Below are 26,368 nucleotides of genomic sequence, written 5' to 3' on the forward strand. Positions count from 1 at the left end.
CTCATTTCAGGGCCTCGTTAGCCCCCTGGGAGTGATTTGGTTGGAAGCAAACGAGTCCCCAGGAGCAGATCACCGCAATGAGCCGGTCTCACGGTATGGCAGGGGGATTTTGGGAGCTCTCAGCTCACCCTCGGGGGAAGCCAGGCTGGCTCCTCTGCTGCCCACCCTGGAGGCAGGGGCTTGCAGAAACCCCCTTTGCTCCTGCTTTTAGGCTCTGTGCATCCCCCGGGCCGCACAGTGGCAGAGGGACGTCAGCCAGGGGTGTGCAAAACCCCGCGGGGCCCCTTGCCCACAGCCGCTGGACCCCCCGTGTACCTGGGGGTACCTGCACTGCTCGGGGGGCTCCTGCTCTGGAGGCTGCACGTGGAGGAGCAGGAGTGGCCCCTGCATCACCTCCCCTCCTCCTCTGGCTTTTTGCGGGCAGAGAGCACCCAAGATGTGCAGTAATTCCATATTGCCTTAAAAGAATCGGGGCAAAAGACAGTCTGAGGCTTTCCAGCAGCAGACCTGGCTCCAGTTACTCACCAGTTTAACTCCTCCCTGCTCTATTATCACCCAAATAAATCTCTCTTAATCCCAGCTCCGTCGCAGCTCTTCTCCATCGCTGTATTGCCAGACTGCCCATTTAATGCAGCCGCCGGGAAGGGAGCCGGGTGGGATGCTCTCCCCCATCCCATCAGCGTCTGCTCCCACCCCAGGGAGGGCAGTGGGGACGCCGGTCTCCTGCCACCGGCACGGAGGATGGCTGGGGTGCGGGGTCGCACCGGCAGCCCCTCCGCTGGTACCATTAATAAACCCAGGCGCTCTGCGTGATCGGCACACAACCAGCGCGGTGGTTGGGAAGCCGTTCTCGGTGTCTGCAGGCGTTTCCCGCCCCCCCCCCCCAGGCCTGTCATTTATAAACTAATTGAATTGTTAATGAAACCTCCTGAAATAAGAGCGAGCGTGGTGTGCTCGCAGCTCTGCCGCCCGCATTTCCCATGGTTTGCGACCTGAATACTGGCAACCTGGAAGAGGGTGAAGGAGTCTCGGCAGAACTGACCTATTTTGCTGGCCCGGGACTCGGCAGCTTTCCCTCCCCGCAGCGGATGGGTTTATTGGTGCCAGCGGTGCCAAACCTGCACGGCCGGGGACGTGAGCCCAGGCTGCGACCCCCACCCTAGGCAGAGCTTTGGGGGTCAACCTGTCACATAGAAATGGCACCTTTAGCATTAGGGGTTGTGGTTTGGGGTTGTTTTAGCTCTCGGCTTTAATGGAGTGGGGCCAGCAACCACCTGGGATCTGTGGTGTGCTCGGTGCTTTGCAGCGAGCCGGGGGGACGCGGGGTCCTGGGGGGACGTGAGGTCCTGGGGGGATGCAGGGTCCGGGGGGGGCGTGAGGTCCTGGGGGGACGCAGGGTCCTGGGGGGACGCAGGGTCCTGGAGGGACACAGGGTCCTGGGGGGACGTGAGGTCCTGGGGGGATGCAGGGTCCGGGCGGGGCATGAGGTCCTGGGGGGACGTGAGGTCCTGGGGGGACACAGGGTCCTGGGGGGATGCAGGGTCCTGGGGGGACGCGGGGTCCTGGGGGGATGCAGGGTCGTGGGGGAACGTGGGGTCCTGGCCGCGGCGTTGCCATCCCCCCCTAACCCTCCTCCGTCCCGCGGCAGGTCGCGCTGGCGGTGAAGGCGCTGCAGAGATACCGCCTGGGGACGGACATGTCGCTCTTTGCCACCGATCAGTTCGCCACCGACCCCAACGCGCCGTACCCCGGCTACCCCACCGGCAGCGGCATCGAGAGCACAGAGACCTACCAGAGCCCCCCCTTCACCGAGACCTTAGACACCAACCCGAAAGGTTACCAAGTGCCAGCGTACTGAGGGGCGAGGGCCGCGTACCAACAGAGCGAGTCCGACGGTGCAGTACACTGAACCGGTTGATTGCAAATGTATTCAGTCCCATTTCCTTAATGTGGCAAGTCAGTGCCGGGTTCCCTACTATTAGCTAGTTGTGCAGTGAATTCTGTACAGTGGTATTGGTTCTTGTCTTACCTGTCCAAGGGTTTTATAAAAGCAGTGTTCCCTCTAAGTCAGAAGGAAAGAAGGTTGCTACCACATCACCTACACGTGGCGAAAGATGCGTAAATGCCCTCTCTGAGGCTTGACGCTGGGCAGTCAGCGTTGGGCCCTGCCGAGCCCCTGGGAAAGCCCAGAATACCTTTTCCTGTTACAAAACAGTAGCTGAGGAGTGCTATTTATCTCGTTCTTCCAGAGCTAACACAGAACCGGTCTTGTGGTGCCGAGGGTGGGTGGGCGGCGCTGGGGAGATTGGCCCCGTGCCGCTCCCACTGCAGAGCTTTCCTGTACGTGTTCCGTGGAAAGTGCCAAATTCACAAAGAAATAAGTGGTGTCTGTGTAACTTTTATTTGTATATATTTACTGTAAAAAAAAAAAATCCAAACAGCTGTTTCAAACTTAGCTTAGGATGCAGGCAGCATGGGGGGGCGCAGCGGGCTGGGTTTGTGGTGAATGGCCAGATTGCTTCTACGCTTCAAGATGGTTCTGGTTGAGAATTTAAAAAGTTACTGTTTGAAACTGGAAACCAGTTCAGCAACAGTTGGCTGCTAATTAGGAATAGCCTTTTATCAGCAGAAAATACGGCGCGTTGCAGTTCCACTTCTTCACGGAGGGGTTGGGAAAGTTTGCAAATTTACAAATAGTTTCTGGTTGGCAACGCTGAACACTTACTCATGCTCAAACCCAGAGCTACCAACAGAAAAGGGGTGGGTGTCTCAGCGACTCAAAGTCCAAGTCACTTAGGAGTGGCATTGAACTTGTATTTTTGTACTGGGAGCAGCCACCATCTGTCGTCAGCTGCAGCAGAACCTCAGGGTGAATGTGCGTTTTACCCTGCGGTCTCTAGAAGTGAGGAATTCAGAGAATCGGAAAGACTTTACAGGCCACTGAAGTCCATCGTGTGGGGGCACACGGCCCCGTGCTTGCAAATAGCGGGAGAAGAGGGTGAATGAAAGATGCCTGGGAAAGAGGCTGAGTTTTGGTTTTCAGCTGCAAAATTCCTGCCTTGTCAAAAACAATTCAATGTGCAAAATCCAGTAGGTCCTTGTCAGCAACCTGCCTGCTTTCCCCGCCTGTCTGCCTGCGCGGCAGCTGTGATCTGAGCTATTTGTCACTAAGCACTCAGCAAAGGAGCTGAAACTTGAATTCCTGACCACCTCGGTGGCAGCTCCATCCTTAGGGGCCGCCGACTCTCCCGGCGGCTGGCGAGCCGGGGTTTCGCCTTGCTGGTTTACGCCGGCAAAAGTTGCGTGCTGCCTTCTGACCTCGTGACAAGCAATAGTTACCGGACTGCCCAGCTCTCCTTGTAGCAAAAACATCTGGCAGTTTTTTTGTCATCATTAACAGAGCTCATTTCTGCTGCTAAATTGCAAATAAATGCATTAATTAATAAGCAGCAAATCTCATCATGAGCAGTCATTATCAGTGACAAAGCGCATTACTTGAATCCCCTACTATTCAGGCCGGGTTAAAATGTGCATTTGCAGCGAAGGCTGGCTCTGCTGGAGCTGAGCTCCGCTCGCCCGGCGGCACCGGAGCCACTGGAGCTGCACGGGGATTTTTCAGGCACCATTTCCCAACTCGGACACTTCTCCCGCGCCGCTGCAGCCTCCCCACGCAGCGCGGCTGCGCGCGGTGGCACCGAGACCTGGCGTCCCGCCACGGTCCCCACCACGGGCTTTCCCAACGGCGACAGCAGAGGAGAGGAGACCTCTCTCCCTCTGGACACCTTTGCCCCCACTTTGAGGTCCCAACGCTATCGGGGTACGCAGCGCTCCGCCCCGCAGCCTGGCCCTGCTGCCCGCAGCGGCGGCAGGAGCGTGAGCAGGAGGATGCTGCACGGCTTTATCGGAGCTGTCACTTGCTCGGCTACTGCAAGGAGCAAGGAAGAGGTGGCCAAGGGGCACCTGCTGGTGGCCCGTGCCAGCAGGGCTTGGCGAGCAGTGAGACATCCTTGCATGAAGTAGACCAGGGACACCCAAACCCCAGTACGGTATAAGCCTAAATTAATTACGTGACCCTTGTGGTTTTTCTAGAGTCAGTCTTGCTGGGGAAGAAAAAGGCAAAAGATTTTAGTACAGGGTACGGTAGAACTGTAGCAATATTTTTCTTAGAGGGAACACTGAAATTTTAGCAGCACAAACAGTACTTGTGTTAATATTTTAGCAAAATTATAATCAATTTAAATGTTTAAATTGATTGTATGTGAGATAATGTTTGTTCAGTACATTGTATTTTTTCTAACTATATAACTGTTCCAGAGTTTCCTTGTAACCGTAAAGAACTAAAGCTCTGTCTGACTGCGGGACGTGTCCTGACCCCTGGTGTAACCGTGCTGAATATTACAACATCTGAATGTACGCACCGAGGCCTGCATTGCCTTTCTTTCCCCCCGCCCTCCCGCCCGCGGGCGGTGGGACGCAGAAGGGACGCACACGCACACGCACGCTCTCATGCCGGCCCCGACCTTAAGAGCAGCAACGGTGAAACGGGGATGACTTCAGCACGACTTCAGCCCCTGGCCGAGGCACCGTTGTTCTTCTCAAGGTCAGCGGCTTTTTACAGCTCCCCAGAAGTCAGTATTACCTTTAACTTGCAGTCGGCACGGTGAGCGTGCAAGGACCTGGCTGCGTTTTGCTGGGCAGGAGAGGAGGAGGAGGAAGGAGCTTGGGCGCCCGAGAGGCTTCCTGGCAGCGGGAAGGCAGAACAGATTGCTCCTTGATTAAACCAGAGCCGGGAATAACGTGTCCAGCCACACCAACAGGCACCTCAAGGAAGCTTAACCCTGCTCCCTCTGCCACCGAAAATCTGCCGTATTCCCCTCGGTGGAGGGGAGGACGTCCCCGCTGGGGTGGCACTGGGAAGGATCGGAAGGCAGGCAGCACGTACGGGCAGGCAGCCCGCGATCGGTGTATTTTTTCCAGGCAACAGCGATGAGTTTGTCGGTAGTCACCCCACCGAGGCTGTGTCAGCCAGGCAGGACGGGACAAGCCGTAATTAACGTGGTACCGCAACGCCCGAGACACACACGCCTGGGAAAGAGCGTTTGCCCACCTTGAACACAAACCATGTTCTGGTTCACTGGTGAGGCCGTTGCCGAACGCCCGGGTAGCTCCCCGGCCCCGCGGCAGCACGGGCTGGCAGCCGTCGCAGCCTTGCTGAATTAAAACGTGCTTCAAGGCGGGGCGAGCCGCCGGCCCCAGCCTGGCCAGCGATGCCGCGTGCCTACCCCTCGTACGAAACCCTCTTCCTTCGCAAGCCCCCGCAGCGTCCCCGCTAGCCGTTCGGTGTCAGCAGTGCCGTGATTAACTGTCGTAGCACATCGGCGTGTCCGTGACTCGTCAGGCAGACTAGTGCGTACAGGTATGGACTGTAACTAAATATAACCTTACGGGCTTATGGTTAGAGAATTAGAGCCATCGGTGTAGTAACTGTAGTACATTATTTGGGGTTCAAGTATTTGTAACATCAATCTTTGTACTTCTTTCTCCCACTTTTTTTCTCCCGGCGCACTCGCTGTGTACAGTAGCGCTAGCGGCTTTCCTTGTAACCGTCCAGACCGCGTCCTAAAAGCATGCCAGGATTGTGCTGTGAATTTGTGCCGCGCCAGCTGCTGCCCCCATGCTGTCCTCGCAAGCTGTTTAATAAATCCTCTCTTCCAGAGATCTCAGAAGCCCAGCAGCTAACTCGAGCTTGCAGAGGGCAGGATCGTGCTGCTCTCAGGCCAGCGTGCTGAAAGCTTCTGCGTAGGGTTAGCACTGAATTCGGGTGTAAAGAATAGAATTGAAACAATCCCGTACCTTTCCTGGGGATGTATTCTACCAAATCACCTTGCTGCAGGAGGTTCTGTTGCGACAACATAGATACTTCTCAGCGCTGAATTTAACCACATCATGGTTTTTGCATATTTATTTTAAGCATATTAAAAGATTTGAAAGAATTGGAATTTTTTCTCAACATTTTAAGCTATTCCTAGCAAGGCGGAAGTTTTGCTTAACTGATGCTTAGTAAAAAAGAAAGATCTGCCCCCATCACACGCTGCTTTTGAGCAGACAGTTCGCAGTTTGAGCAGACCCCTCCCTTTGTCATGTCTACAAGCCGCTGGGATTTCTCTGGCCGTTTTGCCTGGACGCTTTGTAGGGCGAGTGTCCCATCGGTTCATGCTACAACAGCGTGTGACAACGATGGCATTTCTTTTCTACTTCTGCCGACCAGCAATCCCTGACGGGGAAGTTCGTGCCCTTCTCCCTCCGCAACCAACCCCCAAAGGGCGTACGGCCGGCTCCTTAGTCGCGCCTGCTGCCATGAGCTGACGTAACTAAGCCAACGGTGGTCATTGTCTCTTCTTTAGTACATCACATCGGTATTTCTCTCGATAAAAGCTACTGTATAGATTTGCAGACTTCCTTCAGCCTTTGTGTTCCCCAAGCGTGCTGGGGAGAGCGGATGGGTCCAGTTCCACTCCCCTTTATTCCTAGTTCTTTTCTCGGCAGCATTTTGAAGCTGTGTGTGTCGGAAGACCCTCTCCCACCACCAGTGAGGCTCAGAAACAGCCTTACTGTACCAACTTGAAACCCAAGTTCAGCTGCCTGTATTTGGTTGCAATATGCATTTAAACCTCAGATTCTTTAAGAGTTTTAATATCAAACTGAAACCAAATGTGGTTTGCAAATTTAAGTTTTTTTGCAGATACCTCTGTATAAGCAGACCGCTTCCAAGAGTTGCAGTTGTCACTAACCTTACGTGCATTGTAGTATAAAGTGGACTGTGTATGGAAATAAGTTTAAAATGTTTACAACTTTTGTATATATTATATATATAAAAATATCTTTTGAGAGAACAATCTGTGACTATGTATTTTCAGTGTCCGTGTACCAACTGCAACTTATTTTCAATAAAGAGTTAAAAATGAATAGAAGCGGCCTGAAAAAAAGTTGGTAATACTTTATTTAATCAGGTGAGCACAAGGAACAAGGAAACTGCATCATCAGGCCAAAGAGCTCGATCGCCTCGAGGAAACTTACAGCAGCACCCGCCCGGTGGGAACTACGTATCTGCTAACACAGAAGAAATTAACTGAAGCTCAAGGGAAGACGTAAGATGCTCCTGCAGAGAATTTGCATTTCACTTCCACTGAACCTCACAAACCAAAGGAAGAGCCAGGGCAAGAGCTGACGCCGTAGATCAGTTGCTGAGTAGAAGCGCGGGGCAGCCGGCACCCGCCCCAAGCGCCGCGGCAGGGGGCAGGGGCAGGGGCTCCGCTCCAGAGGAACCCGACTCCAGGCAGGAACACGGACCTGTTGCTACTTGTCACGTATTCATGCACTTCATGAGCAGCCATGCAGCCGAATAATCCTCCCCGCCCCCGTTTCAGTGCGTGCAGCCCAGCCCTGTGCTAAATACAACACGTTCCGGTATTCAAAACAGACTTAATTATTCGGAAAAGAAACCAAAAGCACTTTGCAGCCTGACAGCAAGCAAAACTAAAAAGTGTAAGGCCAGGAAAACTTTCTGTAGCCAGGACTAGCTCTTCAGTAATACTCTGAGCTCAATTTCATAGAAATGATGCTTATAGAAAAGCCGTGTTTTGTCACTAAAAATTACATAAATTAATTTCAACTTTATTTCTACATGTTAAAAATAACTAAACCTGGTCTGCCAGGAGGGGAGAGAACCGGACACGGAATTACAGCCATGAAAGTGCACTGCGGGGAGGACTCCTGTCACTCCATCACGTCATTGCTGCTGGAGGAGTTGCTTCAAACGATGACGATTCCCCTCTTGTCTCCGAGAGGGGGAATTTAGAGATGCCAAGCAACATAAGCAAAGCTACTTCAGACCGATATCACCGAGGGAGGTACAGGATGCAAACGGTCCGTACAATCTGAACAAATTATCCTTGTTAGTGCAGACCACTGTAAACAGATAAACGCACTTAAAGGCACTGCAGATAAACATGGTCAGTGATCAGCAGCATTTAATGTCCCAATATGCTGTTGTTCGGACCTACCACCATTAATACATCCAAGAAATTAGAAACATGGCAGTCATTAAATAAAATTACTGTGAAGTGTGCTTTACAGAAAGTAAAGCCTTAATGTTATTATTCCACATGCAGTGCTACAAAGGAAGTTTCTTTCAAGAACATGTTACATAAAAGGTCAGAGGCAACTTCAAATCTCACGTTCAACTAATCACACAGATCAGTCCAATTCTTCAAGTAGTAGAATTAATTCCGTTTTCAGACAGGAATTTTCCTTGCTCTATGAGCAGCTCAATGTTTACAGACACGCAGCTGTAACGGTCTTACTCACCAGTGAGTAGCATCTTTTCCTTCTCTGCACCTTTGTACCCCTGACTACTGTGATCTTGTGGTCACAGAAATAGCACAAAAAAATCAGAATATTGTAAGGGAAGCCGCTTTTGCTTCCATTCATTTCAGTGATTCATAATCTTCCCCCACCCCCCGAAAAAAAGAAAGAAAAACCCAAACCAGATGCTTATTCCCCTATTGCGTCCCCTGTCAGTCTTCAGATCAGAAAGTATTTTCTCAGCTATTGCCTGTTACAGGAGAAAGGTGCCCCCCTGCCTGCCCACCCTGCGATTTCAGCCTAATTCTACTCAGGCATTTCGGAAGCTCAGACTTTGGACGTTAATTAGCTACGGCGCAGTCCGGTGATCCCTTTGCACAGAATTTATGAACAGCACTGAGAGGGCTCTCTAACGGTTACCTGACTACTCAACTGGCACCGGCTCTCAGCCACACCACACTGCCAAACCTCATTCCAAAAAGTGCATGTTCATAGACAGAGACTGTTTTATTGGTCTTCGGGAAAGCTAACTGATGATTCTGCTGATTGCTTGTAAGGAAGGGAACTCCTCATCCTCAATATGCAAAGCTTTATGGGTGACAACGTCCTGCTGAGTTAGTACTTGCTTACACGTTGGGCAGATATAGCAGTCGAGATCAGAGTTGGAGTCCGTCTGCCAAACATTCTTTTTGTTCTTTTTGGGTTTGTTTGAGCTTTGTTTTTCTTTGATTCTGAAATCGTTGTGAGCAGAAAGCAGTTCTTGTTGCTTAACTGTGTCCGGCAACAACACCAACAACTCGTTAAAAATTTTCTTGAAGTTGTCTCCAAGCAGTTCTCGGCAACTTTTGTAATACTGTGCTGCAGAAATCAGACCCTTCAGTGAAAAGAGAATTGGAATAATTAGAAAAAAATACACATATAACAAAAAAATCTCACTGGGATTCACTTTCTCCCAGAGAAGAAGGTTTCGGGAATCCAAAGGTTCTTGCCCACTCACCTGTCTGAATTGCCCAGAATGAGTTTTAAATTTATTGAACTTGGACTCATCACTTTGAAGAAATTCTTTAATAGATTGTATCAGCTGTATGTTCCTTTGCTGAAAGTTTTCAGGTATCAAGTACGATCCGTGACAGGATTTTGGCCTGCATTTGAAAAGACCAAAAGTGACTCTGACACTGCTTCGTGTTACACAAAGATGCTGCGGGACATATATTATATGGCTATTCTCTTCTATAGGATGCACTCCTTTCTCCACCCACCACACATGCAGTTACTATAAGCAGCACATAGCTATCTTGACGGGACGATGAAATGCATCCTGTGGGATTACTGTATCCAGCTTTACCTAGACAGAATATTTAAAATGCAAGTTTAACACAGTCTTGACTAGCCGTTTTGTAAGCCAGGTTTACTAAAAAGATGCGAGCAACAAGACTGCACCACGAATAAAACCGAAGAGACTAATACAGGCACCTGTATTAAACTTAGGCAAGCCTTCCCCTCCCCTTTTCCCATAAACTCATCTCTCTAGCCCAGAAGGGCCCCGACCACAGACCAGCTGCTGGAAAGGTCAGAGCAATGAAGGCATTTAGAGGTCACCAAGGAAAACATGCGTCAGTGCCTTGCTTCTGGGACTCAGACAGATCAACGGAAAGGTTAAAAACGTTAAAGGTTAAAAATAAATCTAGAAAAGACAGTAGTCTGAGCTGCCACACTGCACAGGTTTTCATTTCCTCAGACCTGCATCCACACAACGCTTGTGCTTCCTTTTACACAACTCTCCCGAATCCAGCCCACAACGGCCGCGGGACTCCCCAGCGGGAACCACGAAGCGGCTGGCCTCCGCGGCGGCACCTGCTCAGAATAATCCCCTCAGAGCATTTCATCTGTTGTTTGAAGCCCATGTGCCATAACTGAGATGCAATGCGTAAAGTAACTCTAGCTTAAAGGACTTCTACTTACTCTTTCAAAGATGTAGTGACAGGTTCAGAGAGGTTGGTGGATGGAATAACAGCAAAACCTGGAGGGGGTTTACTAACAGGCACCGACAGTCCCGGAGGCGGAGGAGGACTCTTTAATAGCACCACAGTGTTAAAGCCTAAATGAAAGCAGAGAACGGGCAGGAAGTTAGAGCACGTATCTGTGGCACCCACATACCACCGTCTAAAATTAACGCCAGTGGTCTGACGTACTCTCCAGAAGCACCAAGAAGCAAGAGTCAGCAGTGCAGACATCACTATATTGGAAAAAAACTAAAAATTAGAGAGGTGGAAATCTGTTGCCTTAACAGTCAGGTCAAGAAGCACTTCACAGTGGCTGGTGTTACTCCACAAGGAAAGCGCTTTGACTATGAATTTATTTTTTCAAAAGAAAATAATTTAAAAAAACCCACACAAACTCACGATGAAAAACACCTTTACATTATTAAAGTGAACAGAAATCACTCCAGAAGTCAAAACAGCACTAGGCATCACATGTTCCAGCATACTCCACCAAGCAATACCTGCAGAGCAGCACAGAACAAAACAGCTACGCAAGCATCTCCTGATGCGATTCTACTTTCATTAAAACCACTGTAAGTCACATTTGTTGCTATGTTACTCCAGTTTTACAAGATTACGGCACCGCTAAAAGCAAAGGCATTAAACCTCTGCAAACACAGAACAAAAGTGACCAAGCAAGCCAACTGACAAGTACCAGCAGGCACAGGTCACAGCTGAAGAGAGATTGCCTTTGCCCGCAGGGGCTTCCAAACTAGACCTTAAAGCACAAAAGCACAGATCTGTGTCAGACATGACTCATCAGAAAAGCAGTGACAGGTAAGGACCAGCTGCTCGTCAGAGCAGACACCTGCAGCTGCACGGAGCAGAGGTATCCCACCACTGCCACCGCTTCAACCGTGTTTCACAGCGGACGTTCAAGCCCATCCGTGTTGCCCAGACTGCCTTTTTTAACTTCAAAGGTGCGTACCGACAGAACTGCTCTTCACACGAGAGCCAGGAGCAGGTTATACATCTCATCCACGTGCCGCCTTTCTCTAAGCTACAGCCAAGCAAAGCTGGCCGTGCCCTGCAGTCCTTACCTGGTGGCGGGGGCATTCTAGCTGATCCTGAGCTCCCAAGAGCTGGGAAGTCTTCCTGAGGTAAAGGGCATTTGTTAGTCACTGTGGGCTTTTTAAGGCCAGGGGGCTCTTTGGGTGTACTACAGATCGCTAACGATTTTTCCGAATGACCATTCATGACAGTCGCGGATCTGTCAGGGGCGTGAAGAGCAGAGGATGCATTTGATGTCTGCTCTGCTTCTGGCAGCTTTTCAGTGGATGGCCTGGGAAGCGATGTCTCCTGTAACAGCTGCGGGGACGACGGTCTCTGCTTCTCAACCCCCATCTTCTTTTTCTTGCTCACTTTCGTAAAAGTTTGTGAGGTAGAAGCTGCCAGCAAGGACGACACATCAAACATTGTTGGTGTGTTTCTGATCTCCTGGGTTGTCAAGCCACTACCGCTGTCTTCGTCGTCTGACTGAGAGAGTTTATTGCTCTTCTTACTTCCTTTAACGCTATTCAAGGAGGATGTTTTTTTGGCTATCTGGTTTACGCAGGGGTTGCTAATGGCTTTGACCACATTTTTACTGGAACCATTGTTCCATGCAGATGTGATGTTAGTTATTGTTTTATTGTTAGGCCTCATTTTGGACACTAGAGCTGGAAAATCCTCCTCTTGAAAAGCTGTTTTCTTTGCAGTCGCTGTATATGTCAAAGACATCCCAGAAGAGATGGTGGGTGCTGCAGAGGATGACAAGCTTGGGAAATCTTCTTCTTTAAGCTTAACCGCTGCTAGCTGGGCAGAGCTGTGAGAAAGGAAAAGTACACCCCGTTACACCGGTGCTGCGGAGGCAGCACAACTCCGACAGGCAGGACGAGCTCCGTACCTGGCTGCGCTCCTCAAACTCTCACTTAGGGTGGCACAACTGACCCAACTTAACAGGATGCAAATGTACTCAGGCTTGTAAACCGTGTCTGGAATGGGTCTCCTCAAAGAAGCCACGCTAGCCTTGCTGTGTTATCAGTACTGTCCCAGTACACCTCACCTTGACCAGAGCTGTACACACAGGCGCATTTGAGCTGCCCACAGCCTGCAGAGACACTGTTCTAATCATCACTGATTTCAGGAGATGATGAATTTTAAAACGCACGGCTCCTTCAAGGTAAGCTATCAAGTTAAAAATGACTGGAATGGAGAATGCTGAGAATTTCCCTGAAATTGCACCACCAAAAGATCAAGCCATGAACTGAAGCAACAACCGATGCCGTCCATGCAGGTGACAGGCACAGAAACCGCTCGAGGCAGAAGGGGGCCAGGGCTGGGGGGAAGCATTTGTAGTTTAAGTGATCTGTAAAATTATTTTCTCCAGAAATGCAGAACATAAGTAAGTTTCTAAATTTGCTTTCTCATTGCTGCAGCCTTGCACAAACTTACCCTTGTAGAGGTCCCACTGCTGAACCAATTGCTGGAAAGTCATCCTGGCTTAAAGCACCGTTAGCAGCTGCTTCTTTTGGAGTATTGACAAAAAGAGCAAAGAAATGTTTTCAACTAAAATCCATTCATTTCAGAGTGGAAGCTATCAATGAACATGACAGCAGCATTAACAAGTCCTATTTTCAGCAGCTGATGATGTCATTAACTGTGACATTCCAAAAGGACAATTTAAATCCATGCATCACTATTTCCTTCAACTAACCGCATTCACCATTATGTCATCGTGTACCGGCTCTAGCACGCGGTAAGTTCATGACACTTAACATGAGCAAAACACTGGTTGGTAAGTACTTTGTGAGGGAACCCCCTAGAGACCGAGATGCCAATGCCCCCAGCTGTCTGTGCCATGCTTCTACCAGAGGTTAGCACTCAACTGCCCGCACAGGGCCAGCACGCTCGTCAGAGCCGCAGAGCTCCGACTGAGGTATGCCAACGCTGCTTCACTTGGAAAGCTGCTCCTCTGAGCTCTCCATCACACCTCTGCTGCACAGATGCCCAAGCTGCTCAGCAATTAGATCCTGGGCAGTCATTTTACGTTGAAACATAACTCATTCCCAATTTAGATTTGCCTTAAAATCCAAATCCAGTGCTGCGGACTGCAGCAGTTCAGGGACAGCCGGTAACAACTTTGACATGCATGCAGCAAAAGCTGGGGAGGCAGCTGGGGGAGAAAACCTTGCCCGTCATCCCCAGCTGAGCGGTACCCATTAACCAAACAGAGCTCTCAGCAGCTCTCAGTTCATGATGAAAGCATATAGTCTTTAAGTGGAAATCCTGCTGTAGGAGCAATAAAACAGTGGAAAATGGATTTGGAGCCACAGTAATATCAAAACACCACTGCATCATATTTATTTGCCCCAAACTGGACCTGGGTCAAAACAGTAAAAGGTTTGCTTTCACCAGTTATAAACTTTTACTGGGAATAACTTGTTCTCAAAAAAAGGGAAACTCAGCCCAAGCATCACAATCAACCAGTTCTTGCACGCTAGAGTAGGACATGGCACATTCTTAGATTATATTGATTTGGATGGAACATCACTCATTGTCATATGTTAATTGCATTTGGTATTTCTACCCAGCTCCATTTCAAGTATAACCTGCTGCAGGAATCCCAGCCCACTCGGACACATTTCACTGCAAATCCGTGTTGCTGGATTAAGATTCCGCATAGCTCTACCCACGTCCACCAGCTTTTGAGAACAACGCATGGCGATTCCCACTTTTGCCAGGCTGATCTCCAGACCCATCATGCCTCCCGGCAGCCGCAGAACGTGTTCAACACTAACCTGCAGCATCATTTGAAGACTTTGGCACACGTTTGGAGCTGAGCACTTCAGAATCCCTCAAGTCCTCCTTTTTACCTCTACTGCTGCTGTCCTCTTTGTCTTCTACGCGTTTTTTCTCTTCTTGCCGTTTAGCTGCTACAGATGCCCTGACTGCTGCTGCGACGTCTCTATCTTCTTCTTCCCTACAGGACAGGGCAGATTTTCTTGGTCAAACAGTAAGGATTACCGAGCACCTTTGTCTCACCTCTCCGGTGTCAGGCTGATGACTGTCCCTGATCTTGTGCTGCCACCTGCTGAGAAGGCTAAAAGAAACCCGCTACGCCAACACACCCTGGCGCCGGTTGATGAGACAGGCAACATTCACCCCCGGGATTTGCAAGTTCGACATGTGGTAATTAAAATTCAGGCCAGAAGAAACCAGGGTGAACTGGGAGAGACAGTACCAAGGATGCATGGGGACACCTGTCTCTCCCATTAATTTTCAAATGTATGAAGTCATACTTGTAGGCCACAGTAATTCTTTGAAATATGGTTTGTCATGAACTCTTAACACATGCACGATCCACATGCGACACCAACATAGAAGTGTTTAGAGATGGACCTTTTCCCCCAGTGAAATCACCAGTAATGAACCAGCTGACCGTCCAGCGAGAAAAAGAAGAAAAATAGATGTGCAGTATGTATAAAGCACTCAGGTCTTGTGTGGATGAAGAGACATAGAAATGCAAAACTTCATTTCAATACTTAACCCTCTTCTTTTTCCAAAGCACTCAGTCTGGCCACACAGAGATCTGTTAGTTCAATGAAAAGCACGGTCCTTAGAAGAGGAACGTCACGATTACCCAGACCAAAAAGTCCATTAAACCTGCAAACACTTGTCACTTCAGAAAATCCTATTTAGAAAAGTTAGCATAAAAACAGTTGCTGAAATTAATTTAGGATTCTGAGTATTTAACCCACAAGTTGAAGATTACACTCTTTGCTTCCTGTGTCAACCCAGAGAGCTGAAACTTCACACAGAATAATTTCACTTTGACCAAGCACGTAGTCAGCACACAGGCTTAGGCTGAAAGCTAGTTCTACTCTCAAGGATTCAGTATGGAGGCTTCCAAATTTTGTACCCACTTCCTTCCTACTGGTCCACCAAAACATTGTGAATTGGTAAGTAAAAAACAACACTAAGCAGCAATAAAAATCCACAAAATGTTGCGCTACTCACCTCTTATATCTCCAGCTGCCTCGTCTGTTTTGCTGACTTCCTCGGCCGCCCAGTCTGCCTGACCTCCCTTGCCTGTTATACCTGTCAACTTCTTCATAGTCCTCTCCACCTATAACACCTAAACAGGAGGGATGGTTGATCACTCTCAAAGTTATTTTTCTAATTTGGGCATCACGCTATGCCTGAAAAAAATGGAACTATACTAGTACAAACAAATATACCTTGATTTCTTTCTGATGATTAAGTAGTCTATATAACCTTTGGGATTGCTACATTAAAATATATTTTGCAGTATATGGATTCCATGTATTGTAACTTGTGATGTGAGTTTTGAGTAATTTTCTTTTTATGCAGAGATCTCTCTACATACAGTTCCACACAGAAGAAAAGTCAATACGTGTGTCCATCTCTGCATTCCTAAGTGGATATGCTACTCTGGTCTCATGCTCCGTGTTCATCACTACTTTGTATTAACTGTAATATAAGTCATTCACGTAATTACAAATTGGAGAAGAAAGTCAGCAATTTTCCTAAAATTATGTTATCATCATTAAATCCACACACGGGGGAAAAAAAATTGTAAAACAATTCAGGTAGGAAGAGACCTCTGGATGTCATCTGCTCATCCCCTCACTCAAAGCAAGGCCAACTCTGAAACTACATTAGGTTGCCCAGGGCCCTGCCCGGTCAAGTTCTGGTTACCTTCAAGGACAAACTCTACAACCTTTCAGGGTCCTGTTCCAGGGCTTGCCCACCCTCTTTGTAAAGAATTTCTTCTTGGTGTCCTTGAAAACCGTCAAAGCAGTAAGAATGAATATGTTTCTGTCCACCTCATCCCCCAACCACACTCACCCTCACTCCTCCTCTGGTGCCTAGGAGCGTAGTTAAACTGAAGGTCTATCTGCCGGTTCTGCCTGGCCTCTGCCCTGTTCTTGCTGTGGCAGGCTGTTTTGTGTGCTTTATAATCTATTTCTGTGCGGAAAGCATGGGTAAACTGTTCTGTGCTGCACCGTCCCTCTTCGCAAAGGAAGTGCTTTTCGCGGAAGTGTTCACGAAGGTATTCATAATCACTGGAAAGAGAAAAGAGGCTGAGCTGCAACCTTCCCAGCATATGTGTTGGGAAAGTACAATAGTAACTAATGGTATGCGGTTACTCTTACAAGACGAAGTGAAGACAAGCCTAGGAGGTTGGTTCTTTCTTTATCCCCAGGCAAGCTTTCCAGCTGAAACCACTTGTGTACAGTCGACATCGGCCTTAATGCACGATCCCAGATGTTAAACTAAACCTACTGGCTGATACTCATCACATCCAGCTGTACATAAGGCATCTATTTCATAAAAGAAAATTTACTTCTACCTGCTTTGCCCATGAACTTTGGAGTACTAGATTTAACACGCTAGACAGCTGCAGACATCTGCTGTCATGCTGCAAAATGTAACTTTTAATGTTTAACATTAACGAAGAAAACTTTAAGACATAAACTAGACAGAAAGTGATTACTTTGGCTATTGGTCTGAGGAACAAAAGAGACTGCAGCCAACCTATTCACATTCTTGTCCTCTGTCTTCAAGCACTACCTTCCCCAAAATTCAAAGCAGACCCAAGCAATTTCTCCTCAAAATTTAAGCTACAGGAAGAGGAATAAACTGCTTGCACAAACCTGTAGTATTCCTGAGCACCATCTGAGTCACAGAAATGACAAAAGTAATGATCTCGTCTTAGGTGTTTCAGTAACTCATCATTATCCAAATAACGTTCGTCACAAAATTTACACAGGGGATGCCCACGATGAGAGGTGTCATCTGGATCTCCATGGATTCGGTGACGGGCGAGGTCCTTACGAGAATACCATTTCCGTTCATAAGTAAAAATCTGAAGAAATATATATATATGTATTACTTCTTGTGAACAGAGAACAAAATAGAATAAGCTGGATTGTGCACAACTTGTTCCTTTATAGGGGTGGAAGATTTGCTTCAGAAAGATGCAGTTTGACAACTGACACCTAAAATTTTCAGTGAATAGGAAACAAAATTCACGTGATAGATCCAAATTAAATCTAACTTGCATTTCACTCAGTTTGAACATTTGAAACAGATCTAATTCACCTTTTTCCCTTTTTTTTTTTGTCTATTAACATAATGGAACAAACTTTAAATTATAATCTCTGGTGGGGAAAAAAATCCTAAACATGCATTTATGAACATATAGTATTTTGCATACTCAAACTAAAAAAACCTGTAAAGCAGAAGTGAGCTGTTATACTTTCCTCCGATAGCAACTACCCCAAGATAGCTACATGCAAAGGATACAGCTTAGTGAACAAATTTTGTATTATAAGCCAATCTTCTGACCTACCAACACGCGAGCTATTTTGGTAGGAAGGGTTCTGAAGATGCCAAAAAGATCAACACATCCTTGAGAACAGAATATCCTTTATTTCTCGCCTAGACGAGGAGCGTTAACTTGTTCTGGGAAAAGGTTCATTTGGCTTAGCTAGGGTTGACTGATTGAAGCTTCTGCGAGTTTAAGAACTTCTTTTCAGTGGGTACTAGTAATATGGAACTTTTTTCTCCAAAATAAAAATCTCTGCAATATTCTGAAATTAAAAGCCAACAAGTTCTACTGTTCTTTGTGAATTCTCTGGGAGAGACAATGACAAACAAGCTCCTTTAGTGCTGGCTACCAGAGCTCAAAGGACACAGCAACTGACAGAAGCGGTCTCGCCCTCCCCTGACCACTTCCCTTGCATGAGCTCTAGTGATTGCAGGACCACAGGGAAGAGAATCAAATCAGTTCACTGAAAGCTAACCCTGCAAAAAAACCAACGAATTAGCGTTCATCCAGGTCAACCTGACCACTTCTGGATCCTGCTCCCTTTTGGCAGTAAACTGCAGTTCACTTGGCATAAACCAACTGTGGCACCACAGGATAAATGCGTTTCTCCGATTTGATACTTAATTGGTTTCAGAGAAAACAAACACACATACAAAACCCTGTGTAACGAGTTCTAAAAGTATGTGTTCATGCATTAAATTCCCTCCTACAACAATAAGGAATGCTGACAACTATTAGACACGGAGGTTAGCAGCCCTAGAATTCATTTAACAGTAGCTGCTGATTTTGTTCAATGTGTAATTCAGAAATACAAAACCCACTCTAGCTCCAGGGAAAGGTGGCGTTCCAACTTTCAGACTGTGAAAAAGCATTGCCTGGCGGACCTAACACCAGCCCTTCTAAGTGAAATTTGGGTGGGATTAAAAAAAATAAAAAAGCATGATGATGGTGATGGTAAGATGAGTAGTTTTTAGGCTCAATACACATGATCTTTTCAGACACAGACAACTCAGCTTTCCAGTAACTGTTTTATCTTTAGCAGGTTGTAAAACACATTTTAAAACAGCCCCTGGTCAGGTTCTACGTGTGTACATCAAACACAGCGGACCTCAATTGCAGGCAACAGTGAGTTTCATTTTCCAATCAAGTCAACAAGATACAGGAAATTTGCTCTGAACAAATAAACAAGATAATGAAATATAATTATATTTCATTAAACCAGCAAGATGGATTCTCTTCCTGTACATGATCCAACTGTAAATGCTACATTGACTCTGATCTGAGAAATAAATCCATCGCTCCACGATGCATTCTGCTTTCTGAACTGGCACCAAATATTTTCGTAAGTCACAGTTTTAGCTCGTAAAGTCATTATGAGTATAAGTCCTAATAGACATCAAACTCTACCATTACAGTGGTAACGAAGCCTGCCTACGACTCAGGATTAACTTCCTATCAGACAGTTAGGGTTTGGTACTTACACACGTGGCAGAGGAGCTAACACCAGAAGATTATTAATATGGTTGGACTTAATTTAAAATATAATCCACTGAGAACCTTCAGGCCTTTTTCATTAACCAGTTTATGGAAGAAGACAGACTTAAAACAAAGCAACTGGCCTCGCTGCAGGCAGACAGAGGAAACTTAAAAACAATAAAATCGGTGCTGTTCAGCCACCCCCTTCTTCCCACCTCCCCGAGTACTCTTGCAGGTCGTGTAAGGAAGCACCTCTCCTTCCCACACATTAAATCATAGAACTAGCTCACCTTTAAGTGTTTAACACAGAGTTTGCAACAGAAGAGTTCATGCTGCTTCCTCATGTGCTGTTCCAGATCTGCAAAGGTATTGAACGGCTTCACATCTGGACACAAAGAGCATTCATGCTGCAGCAGCTTCCTAAGGGACAAGAAAGATTTCCTAAAAATCATCTGATTCCCTCTCAGCAACCCGATACCTTTATCAAAAACCAAATGTTCTGTCAGTGGCAGAAGGCTGCATTTTTATAGCTCCCCCAGCAATTTGTGATGAGGTTAGCGTCCTGCTTATTCCAAGAATACTTTGTCATCTGTCAGGAACAGAACAGAACCAAATTACACAGAGGCTTCAACCGTAGGAGAAGAGCTGAACAGTCACAGTGTAAGTAATACACTGCCACTATAAAATTTGGAGTGGACTGTAACACGTCCATGCAACAAACCCCTTGCTTATTGAAGAGTCAGCTGATATATGCAACATCCATATCCAATTTAATTACATTTTCTACTGTCAGAAACTGAACAATACAGTGGGGGGAGATAAAAAATTGTAATAGAAAAGGCGGGGGGGAACAAACAAAAAACCCACAATGATTCCCAACATGAGCTGAAGACAGAGCACTGGTCTCAGTGGGAGACCCCACTCCCTCGCACTTGATTGCTGCCCACGGAACTGTAATCTCAGCAACTCTCCAGAAATCGTATCATCAAAGGCAATTCCCAGAGCTGGTGCATAATTAATCAGAACATGCTTCCAGCTGATGCTGCGCACTAAACCCATTGCCCAACTCCATAAATATGAAGTCATACAAAACTGTAAATGTAGCAGCAAAGCTACGTTCTTAGCCCAAATCAGGTCGGGTATAATGCATAATTCTCCAAGAAAAAGGTACCATTGCCTGCATGGCTTCATCTTTTTTCATTCTTCTTTCCTTTTAACTGCTTTTAATTATCTTAAAGCCTCTGAATTAAGCACATTATGAAAAATATTTTTATAACATGATGCTAACGCCACATTTTTTACTCTGCATTGATTTTTTACTTCACCCTTTTTCTCTCCCATTTAGAATGAAGATCTTTGCAGGCAGACAAGGTTGCCGTTCTTTTCGTACAATGTTTGGTACAACTGGTTTTGATTAGCCTTTATGCAGCACAGCAATAAATACAATTATGATAGTAATTCAGTCTTTACTAATTTCCACAGCAGCCATGCAAGGAATGAAAAGCCTTTCAGCAAGTTTGCTGTTGTTAAAGAAGCAAAACGCAACTTTTATTGACAGAGCAACGCAATTCTGTATTATGCGTCGGTGAATCTAACACTCCAGCCTTGAGGAATCACTCCCTTTGCCCGCTGTGGTACTGAGGGTTCACGCCAACCGCGCCGCTCCAGCCTCTCATCCTACCGAAGCCACGTGCGCTGCACGGTGACTAATGTACACAGCACAGCAGCCACTCTATACCCGTGAAACAAAACCACACTGTTGCTCTAAAGCATGCATTTCCTGCCACGTAACGCAGATAAGAATATGCTGCTTTAGGGATATGTTACAGAAAGGGTTCCAGTACTTACCTGTACAGTGCATAAACATCTCCATCCATAAAATAAATGTCATATTTCTTCTCATGCTGCAACTGGTTAAGTGCTATCGTTGAGAAAGACGTAAGCTTCCGTCCGAAGACAACCTGCAGGCAACACAACACAAGAATCAGCAAGAGCCCACTCAGGCTGCACAGCCTTTGGGATTCCAGATAAACTCCTCAGCACAAACTGCGTCTGTCAGGGAACTCGCCATAGCCTGAAGCTTGGACAACACCTGCAGAGCTTTGTATCAGTCCCAGCTGCTCGCCACCACCCCCGGTTGCTGCCCCCACAACTGTCAGCAAAGCCACTGCGACTGCTCCTTATCGCCTTCCAGCACGTGAGCCAGCTTAGAAGAAGGTGGATTGGAGTAGCCTGGTCTTTGGGTTTTGAACTAGATAAGGAAACTCTTTTATGGTATGTTTTGCTACCACAGCTGGGCTAAGAGTAAATATCTTCAATCAATTCAACCCCTTCTGCAGCAAACGCCTGTCAAGAGCCCTGCACTCAGCTCCCTCCTCTCTCCCGGTAGGAGATCACATGGAAACCTACAGTCTGTAAGCGAAAAGTGACATTACTCGGAGTCTGACTGGGAAACCACTTCTTCTTCTTTCCTTAACTACCAGGAAAGCAAGAAACAAAACGCTACATCACTTTCCAAATTATTTGTACCGCATACCCCTTCTAAGGGAACCTGCTTGCTCACAATTGCTCCTGCTGACCTCCAAGCAGCTTGGGTCTCACGCCGCAGCCATTTACAATATTACATCCTTCTTCAGAAGCCACCCACCACTGGCCTGCTCCAGCACACGTTCCCAGTTTGGGAAGTGCTGGGGTAGCAGCAACGTTTATGAAACAGCTGGAATTACCTTCACCAGCTTAGAAAGGCTGAGACACAAACACAGTAAGCGTCTTTCAGTTCTTACAGTAAATGTCGTAAATCTAGAAATACCTACAATCTTAATATAAGCATTCAATTATATAATACACACGTAGTTTAGTCTTGTTAAATCATTCCTCTAGCCTTGTTGGGGTGACATACCATGGAACAAGTCTTTTGTGTCTGGTTTTGTGGGGTTTTTTTAAAGCTTTCTTTACAGTGGGGCTTCTTTTAAGTTAACCAAAACAAAAAATACACCCAACTTGCTGAAATATCAAGCTTAAAATAAAGAGAATACAAGTTTAAGTTTGTTGGATAGATGACAACTATGTCTAACTCAATTATTTAAAAAAATTTCGTTTCAGTGAAATTGTATTGACATTTCATTTCAGCCCAAAGTGAGTTTTAGAAGAGAGGAATGAATTGCTGAAAAGTAGATTTTATCACAGGAGTCCAACACAATTTCCTACAGCAGTTCCAAGAACAACCTCACACACATACATAACAAGCACACTGACAGATCCTCCGAGCCTGATCCAAGCATACGTCAGGGTTAGTTTACAGGTCAATAAGTAATCCTTCCTAACTTCACTACAGCAATTATGCATCACTGAAAGCACATATTACCATAACAAGTATATCCTGCTTTCTCCTCCATCATGTCCTGTGCCGCCACTCATCTTTATAGTTTTATTTCCTTCGGACATTCTGCTGTGACACTTACCAGTTCGGTCTACACTACTCTGTACGACACCTGAGATTTTGTAGCGTCGTACTTGCCTCTTCTAACTCCACACACACTATGCAAATTAAGAAACCTGGTTTTAGATCCTACATATACGTTCACTTCATTCAAGGGCAGTTTTGATGTGATTTATGCCGCCCAATATCTTTTTACTTTCCTTGCGGCAGATGGGTGAACAGACAGAACGGTCTTATAGTGCCACTTAAAGACAAGGGAATAAAAAAGAGCATGGCCATTAAAAATGACCTCTCAGTCAATTATAATAAAAGGATCATTTTAAACAGTTAATAAAGGAGGCAGAAAGATGGCTGAATGAACCAAAGTTCAGGCCACATAATATAGCAATATTACAAAATCGAAAAGCTCTCGAGATTTAACAGTCCACCTGTGACCCTAAGACAAGCAGGTTTAAGGACGAAGAGCAACATCACAGCTTGCTTCTTCCCAAGATGGGAGAAGCAGAGCAGCAGCTCCTCAGAGGATGATCAGAGATAAAACTACTTTCACAGAGTATCTTTCTGTACACAGAGGCTACCCACGTGCCAGTAAGCTCTCTCTAAAAACCACATTGACCTTTCTGGCCTCCACAAAGTCTGAGGATCTTCAGCACGCAGCCCAAGATCTTCAATCCCTCCAACCATTTGAACAACATGAAAAGCAGCCCACGCCAATAGTTTAGTTGGGGGCTCTCCTTTCGCCAAGGGGAGAGCCCCCTCCCCTGATACATTTGTTTTATTTCATTTCCTAAACCACTTCAGTGTATTTCTTTCAGTGCTAGTACCAATTCTTTTCTTAAAGGGTGTGTTTTTCTCTGCATCAGTTCTGCAAAAACAAATTCACATATGAAGAGTGGTTCTTACAACCATCCTCGAACAACTTTTCTTCACGCAGCTCACCGCTGCACCGAATCCTCGGCTCCCTCCGCGCAGCCGAGCCACCGCATCAGAGCGACGTCCCCTGAACTCCGCAACAGGGCCCTGCGCTATGGCACCCGCAGCCGTGAGGAAAGCAGAAATCTATCAGAAACGTTACAACCGCGGGGAAATCACTTTTTAAGCACACGCCCAACAGGCAGCTCACGCCAACAGGAACCGGAGGCAAACGCAGCACGGTGCGCTGTAACGCAAGGCATGAGCAAGCCCTGAAAGAATACAAAGTATGTTCTCCCCCAAGCTTCAAACCAAGCCAGGAATTCGGCAGGATGATAGAGTCACCCGAGATCACGTAACACCACCCCCGGAGAGCAAGCCCTGCTGATTTAAAACGCAAAATATGAAGAAAATGCAATTTAAAGGGAATATTTTTTTGTTTCCAACACGCCGCCCGCCTCCTCTGAACGGCAGCCGCACCGCGGGGAGCGAAGTGGGCAGCAGACAAACCCGGAAAGCTCCCGGCTGGGGGATGTGCCCGCCCGGGGCTCCCGCCGGCAGGCTCCACGAGTGGCTCCGCGGCCCGGCTCCTGCCCCAGCCCAGCCCGAGGCCTCCCTCCCCCCGCGGCCCCGCTCCCCGCGGCAGCCCGCCCGAGCCCAGCCCCACGCAGGCCCCGGCACGGCGCGGAGGGAGCGGCCCGGCCCCGCCGGCTGCGAGGGCGCCGGTCCCGGCCTCACCTGGCCCAGCTCCTCCCGGCACACCGCGCAGTACCGCACGCCGCACAGCGCCCGCATCCGCACCGAGCACCGGTAGCAGATGGGGTGGTCGCAGCGGCCCAGCGCCACCACCTCCAGCTCCCCGCAGCACAGCACGCACGACCCGTCCGCGGGGCCCGCCGCCGCGCCGGAGGCCGAGGCGGCCGAGGCGGCCATGGCGGCGCCGACCCGCCGCGGCCTAGGCCCCGCACCGCCTAGCAACCGCCCGCACCATCGAGAGGCGGCCTAGAGCGCCGCCCGGCCCGGCCCGACGCGCGACTCTCCGCCCGGCTTTCCGACCATAGAGATCCGCCCTCGCGGATCCCCGGCGCAGCGCCAGCCTGGCTGACCATCGAGTCTCCGCCTAGAGCGACGCCTCGCCCCCTAACTACCCCTTACGACCGCTAGAGCGCCACGCCTCCGGACGTCACCCCGCGTCCTCCAGCGCCCGACCATAGAGGAACAGCGCAGAGCGCCCCACCGCCCGGGCCGCGCTAGCCTTGCTCTTGCAGGCCTCTGACCATGGAGAAGCGCGGCCCGGAGCGCCTCCGCGGCGGGGCCCCTCTAGCTGCCTCTCGCTGCTCTCCCCTGAGGTGGCGGCGGCCCGCGGGCGCCATTTGGCGGCCCCTTTCCCGGTGGCAGCTGAGCAGGCCCCGGGAGAGGCCGAGAGTGCTGGGCGGGCGCGGCCTGCGCTGTGTCACCTCATGGGGAGCTGCAGACCCTGTCTGTGGGGAGACTGGGGCAGCGTGGTGACCCGCCGCAGCGGAGGCGGTGGGGTGGTGCTTTACGTGGGGTTTTGCCAGGGCAAACAGGCCCACAATGGATGCATCGGACCTGCAGCTCTGCCTCTTGATCTGATTTTATAATGCAGGCGTCTGGTAGCCTGTGTAAACTAGGTGCGATTGGAAAAAAACCTGTTAAAAAGTGTACTTGAAACACTGTAGAAAATAGAATATTGCATCCATTAGAACAGCACCACAAATGGGCTCTGTTAGTGCCGGCACGTTAAGAGCACGGTCTGTTAGAGAAGCCTCTTTGTGTATGTGCTATATGATTCATGCGTTCAGTATCTGGGCATGTGACAGGTGCCTGGGGTTTCAGAGCGAATTAAGGTGGACTAGAGTTAATCATTGATATGTCTGGTTGGTTGGTAAAGAAATGTATGTTCCCGCGCTTGCTTTGAGGGCTGATTTTGTATTTTAAAGGCCTGTGTGTTGCTGGAGCTCAGAGACGAGAATTGCAGCTCCTTAAACAGAAGAGGGTGCTCCAGGAGCACGGAGAACAGCGTCAACACGGGCTCAGCAGCCATGTTCCTCTCAAAGTGAAGTAAAAAAGCATAAAAGCTTGTTTGGGGACAGCACAGAGGAAGAGACAGAAACAGTTTTTCAAACTTTAGGATCTCCCACCTTTTTTCTTCTCCCGGATTCCCACAAAACGACCTGTGCGGGGTCACTTTCCTTTCCATGTGTGAAAAATCAGAGCAGGTCCCTGCCAAACACGGAAGTTCTGCTTCTAGATCTACCCAGAAAGTGTCAAGAAACCCCAAGAACTTGGCACGAGGCGCTCGTTCTGCCACATCCTCGTATGTGTCACCAGATGAGCAGCACGTCACGCCGCTTAGCAAACATTCCTGGAGTCCTGTCCCCTGAGTCAAGGGCTCCATCTGTCCCAGAAGTGACAAAACGGCCCGATGTTTCACGGGCCTCTCCCGCGACCTGCAGAGCTGGTGTGAGAGGACGACTGAAGAGTGATTCCATGCCTCAGTGAAGCAGGTCAATGCTCAGAGTACTCGCTGGCACAATATGATAACCCTTAAAAATAAAACACAAAATAAACTACATTTTCTAGGAAGGGAAATGGAGACAAGCCACACTAAATTCCACATTAAAATGTACGGTAAATTCCTAGGATCTACTTGTGTGCATCATGGCTAGCTGGAAGATTGGACAAACAGTATCTCTATCGTTTAGGTCTTCTTTCTTTTCACCAAATTCCCTGTCATTTGAGTTAAAAGATGCTCTCCATTTTCTTTGATGCATAAAT

At 48.0% G+C, this 26,368-nt stretch overlaps 2 protein-coding genes across 5 annotated transcripts in view; one reads left to right on the forward strand and one right to left on the reverse strand.

Annotated features, from left to right (window-relative positions):
* The window catches only part of SYNGR3 (synaptogyrin 3), a 26,212-nt gene extending 18,668 nt beyond the window's left edge, over window positions 1-7,544 (forward strand). For both annotated transcript variants that reach the window (XM_075165532.1, XM_075165533.1), the window contains exon 4: window positions 1,649-7,544. In XM_075165532.1, the coding sequence (XP_075021633.1) occupies window positions 1,649-1,858 (210 nt within the window). In that variant the 3' untranslated portion in view covers window positions 1,859-7,544. The remainder of the gene's footprint in view (window positions 1-1,648) is intronic.
* Window positions 6,978-24,560, reverse strand: ZNF598 (zinc finger protein 598, E3 ubiquitin ligase). Of its 3 annotated transcripts, XR_012676148.1 has the most exons (13): window positions 24,308-24,560; window positions 21,067-21,179; window positions 19,509-19,638; window positions 17,066-17,277; window positions 16,257-16,474; window positions 15,405-15,522; window positions 14,186-14,367; window positions 12,840-12,912; window positions 11,447-12,210; window positions 10,327-10,462; window positions 9,362-9,506; window positions 8,368-9,238; window positions 6,978-7,968 (listed from the first exon to the last, which is right to left on the reverse strand). XR_012676148.1 is itself a non-coding variant. In XM_075165530.1 (12 exons), exons 1-12 carry the CDS (start codon window positions 24,500-24,502, stop codon window positions 8,891-8,893), a joined length of 2,631 nt encoding a protein of 876 aa, XP_075021631.1. In that variant the 5' UTR covers window positions 24,503-24,560; the 3' UTR covers window positions 6,978-8,890. The 3 variants fall into 3 exon arrangements, 2 of the variants coding, with proteins under 2 accessions (XP_075021631.1, XP_075021630.1); XM_075165530.1 differs by having other exon boundaries at window positions 6,978-9,238; window positions 12,840-12,909; XM_075165529.1 differs by having other exon boundaries at window positions 6,978-9,238.
* Window positions 24,561-26,368: the final 1,808 nt, after the last annotated feature.

The sequence above is a fragment of the Calonectris borealis genome, chromosome 16, assembly GCF_964195595.1.
Source record: "Calonectris borealis chromosome 16, bCalBor7.hap1.2, whole genome shotgun sequence".
Taxonomy (NCBI): Eukaryota; Metazoa; Chordata; class Aves; order Procellariiformes; family Procellariidae; genus Calonectris; species Calonectris borealis.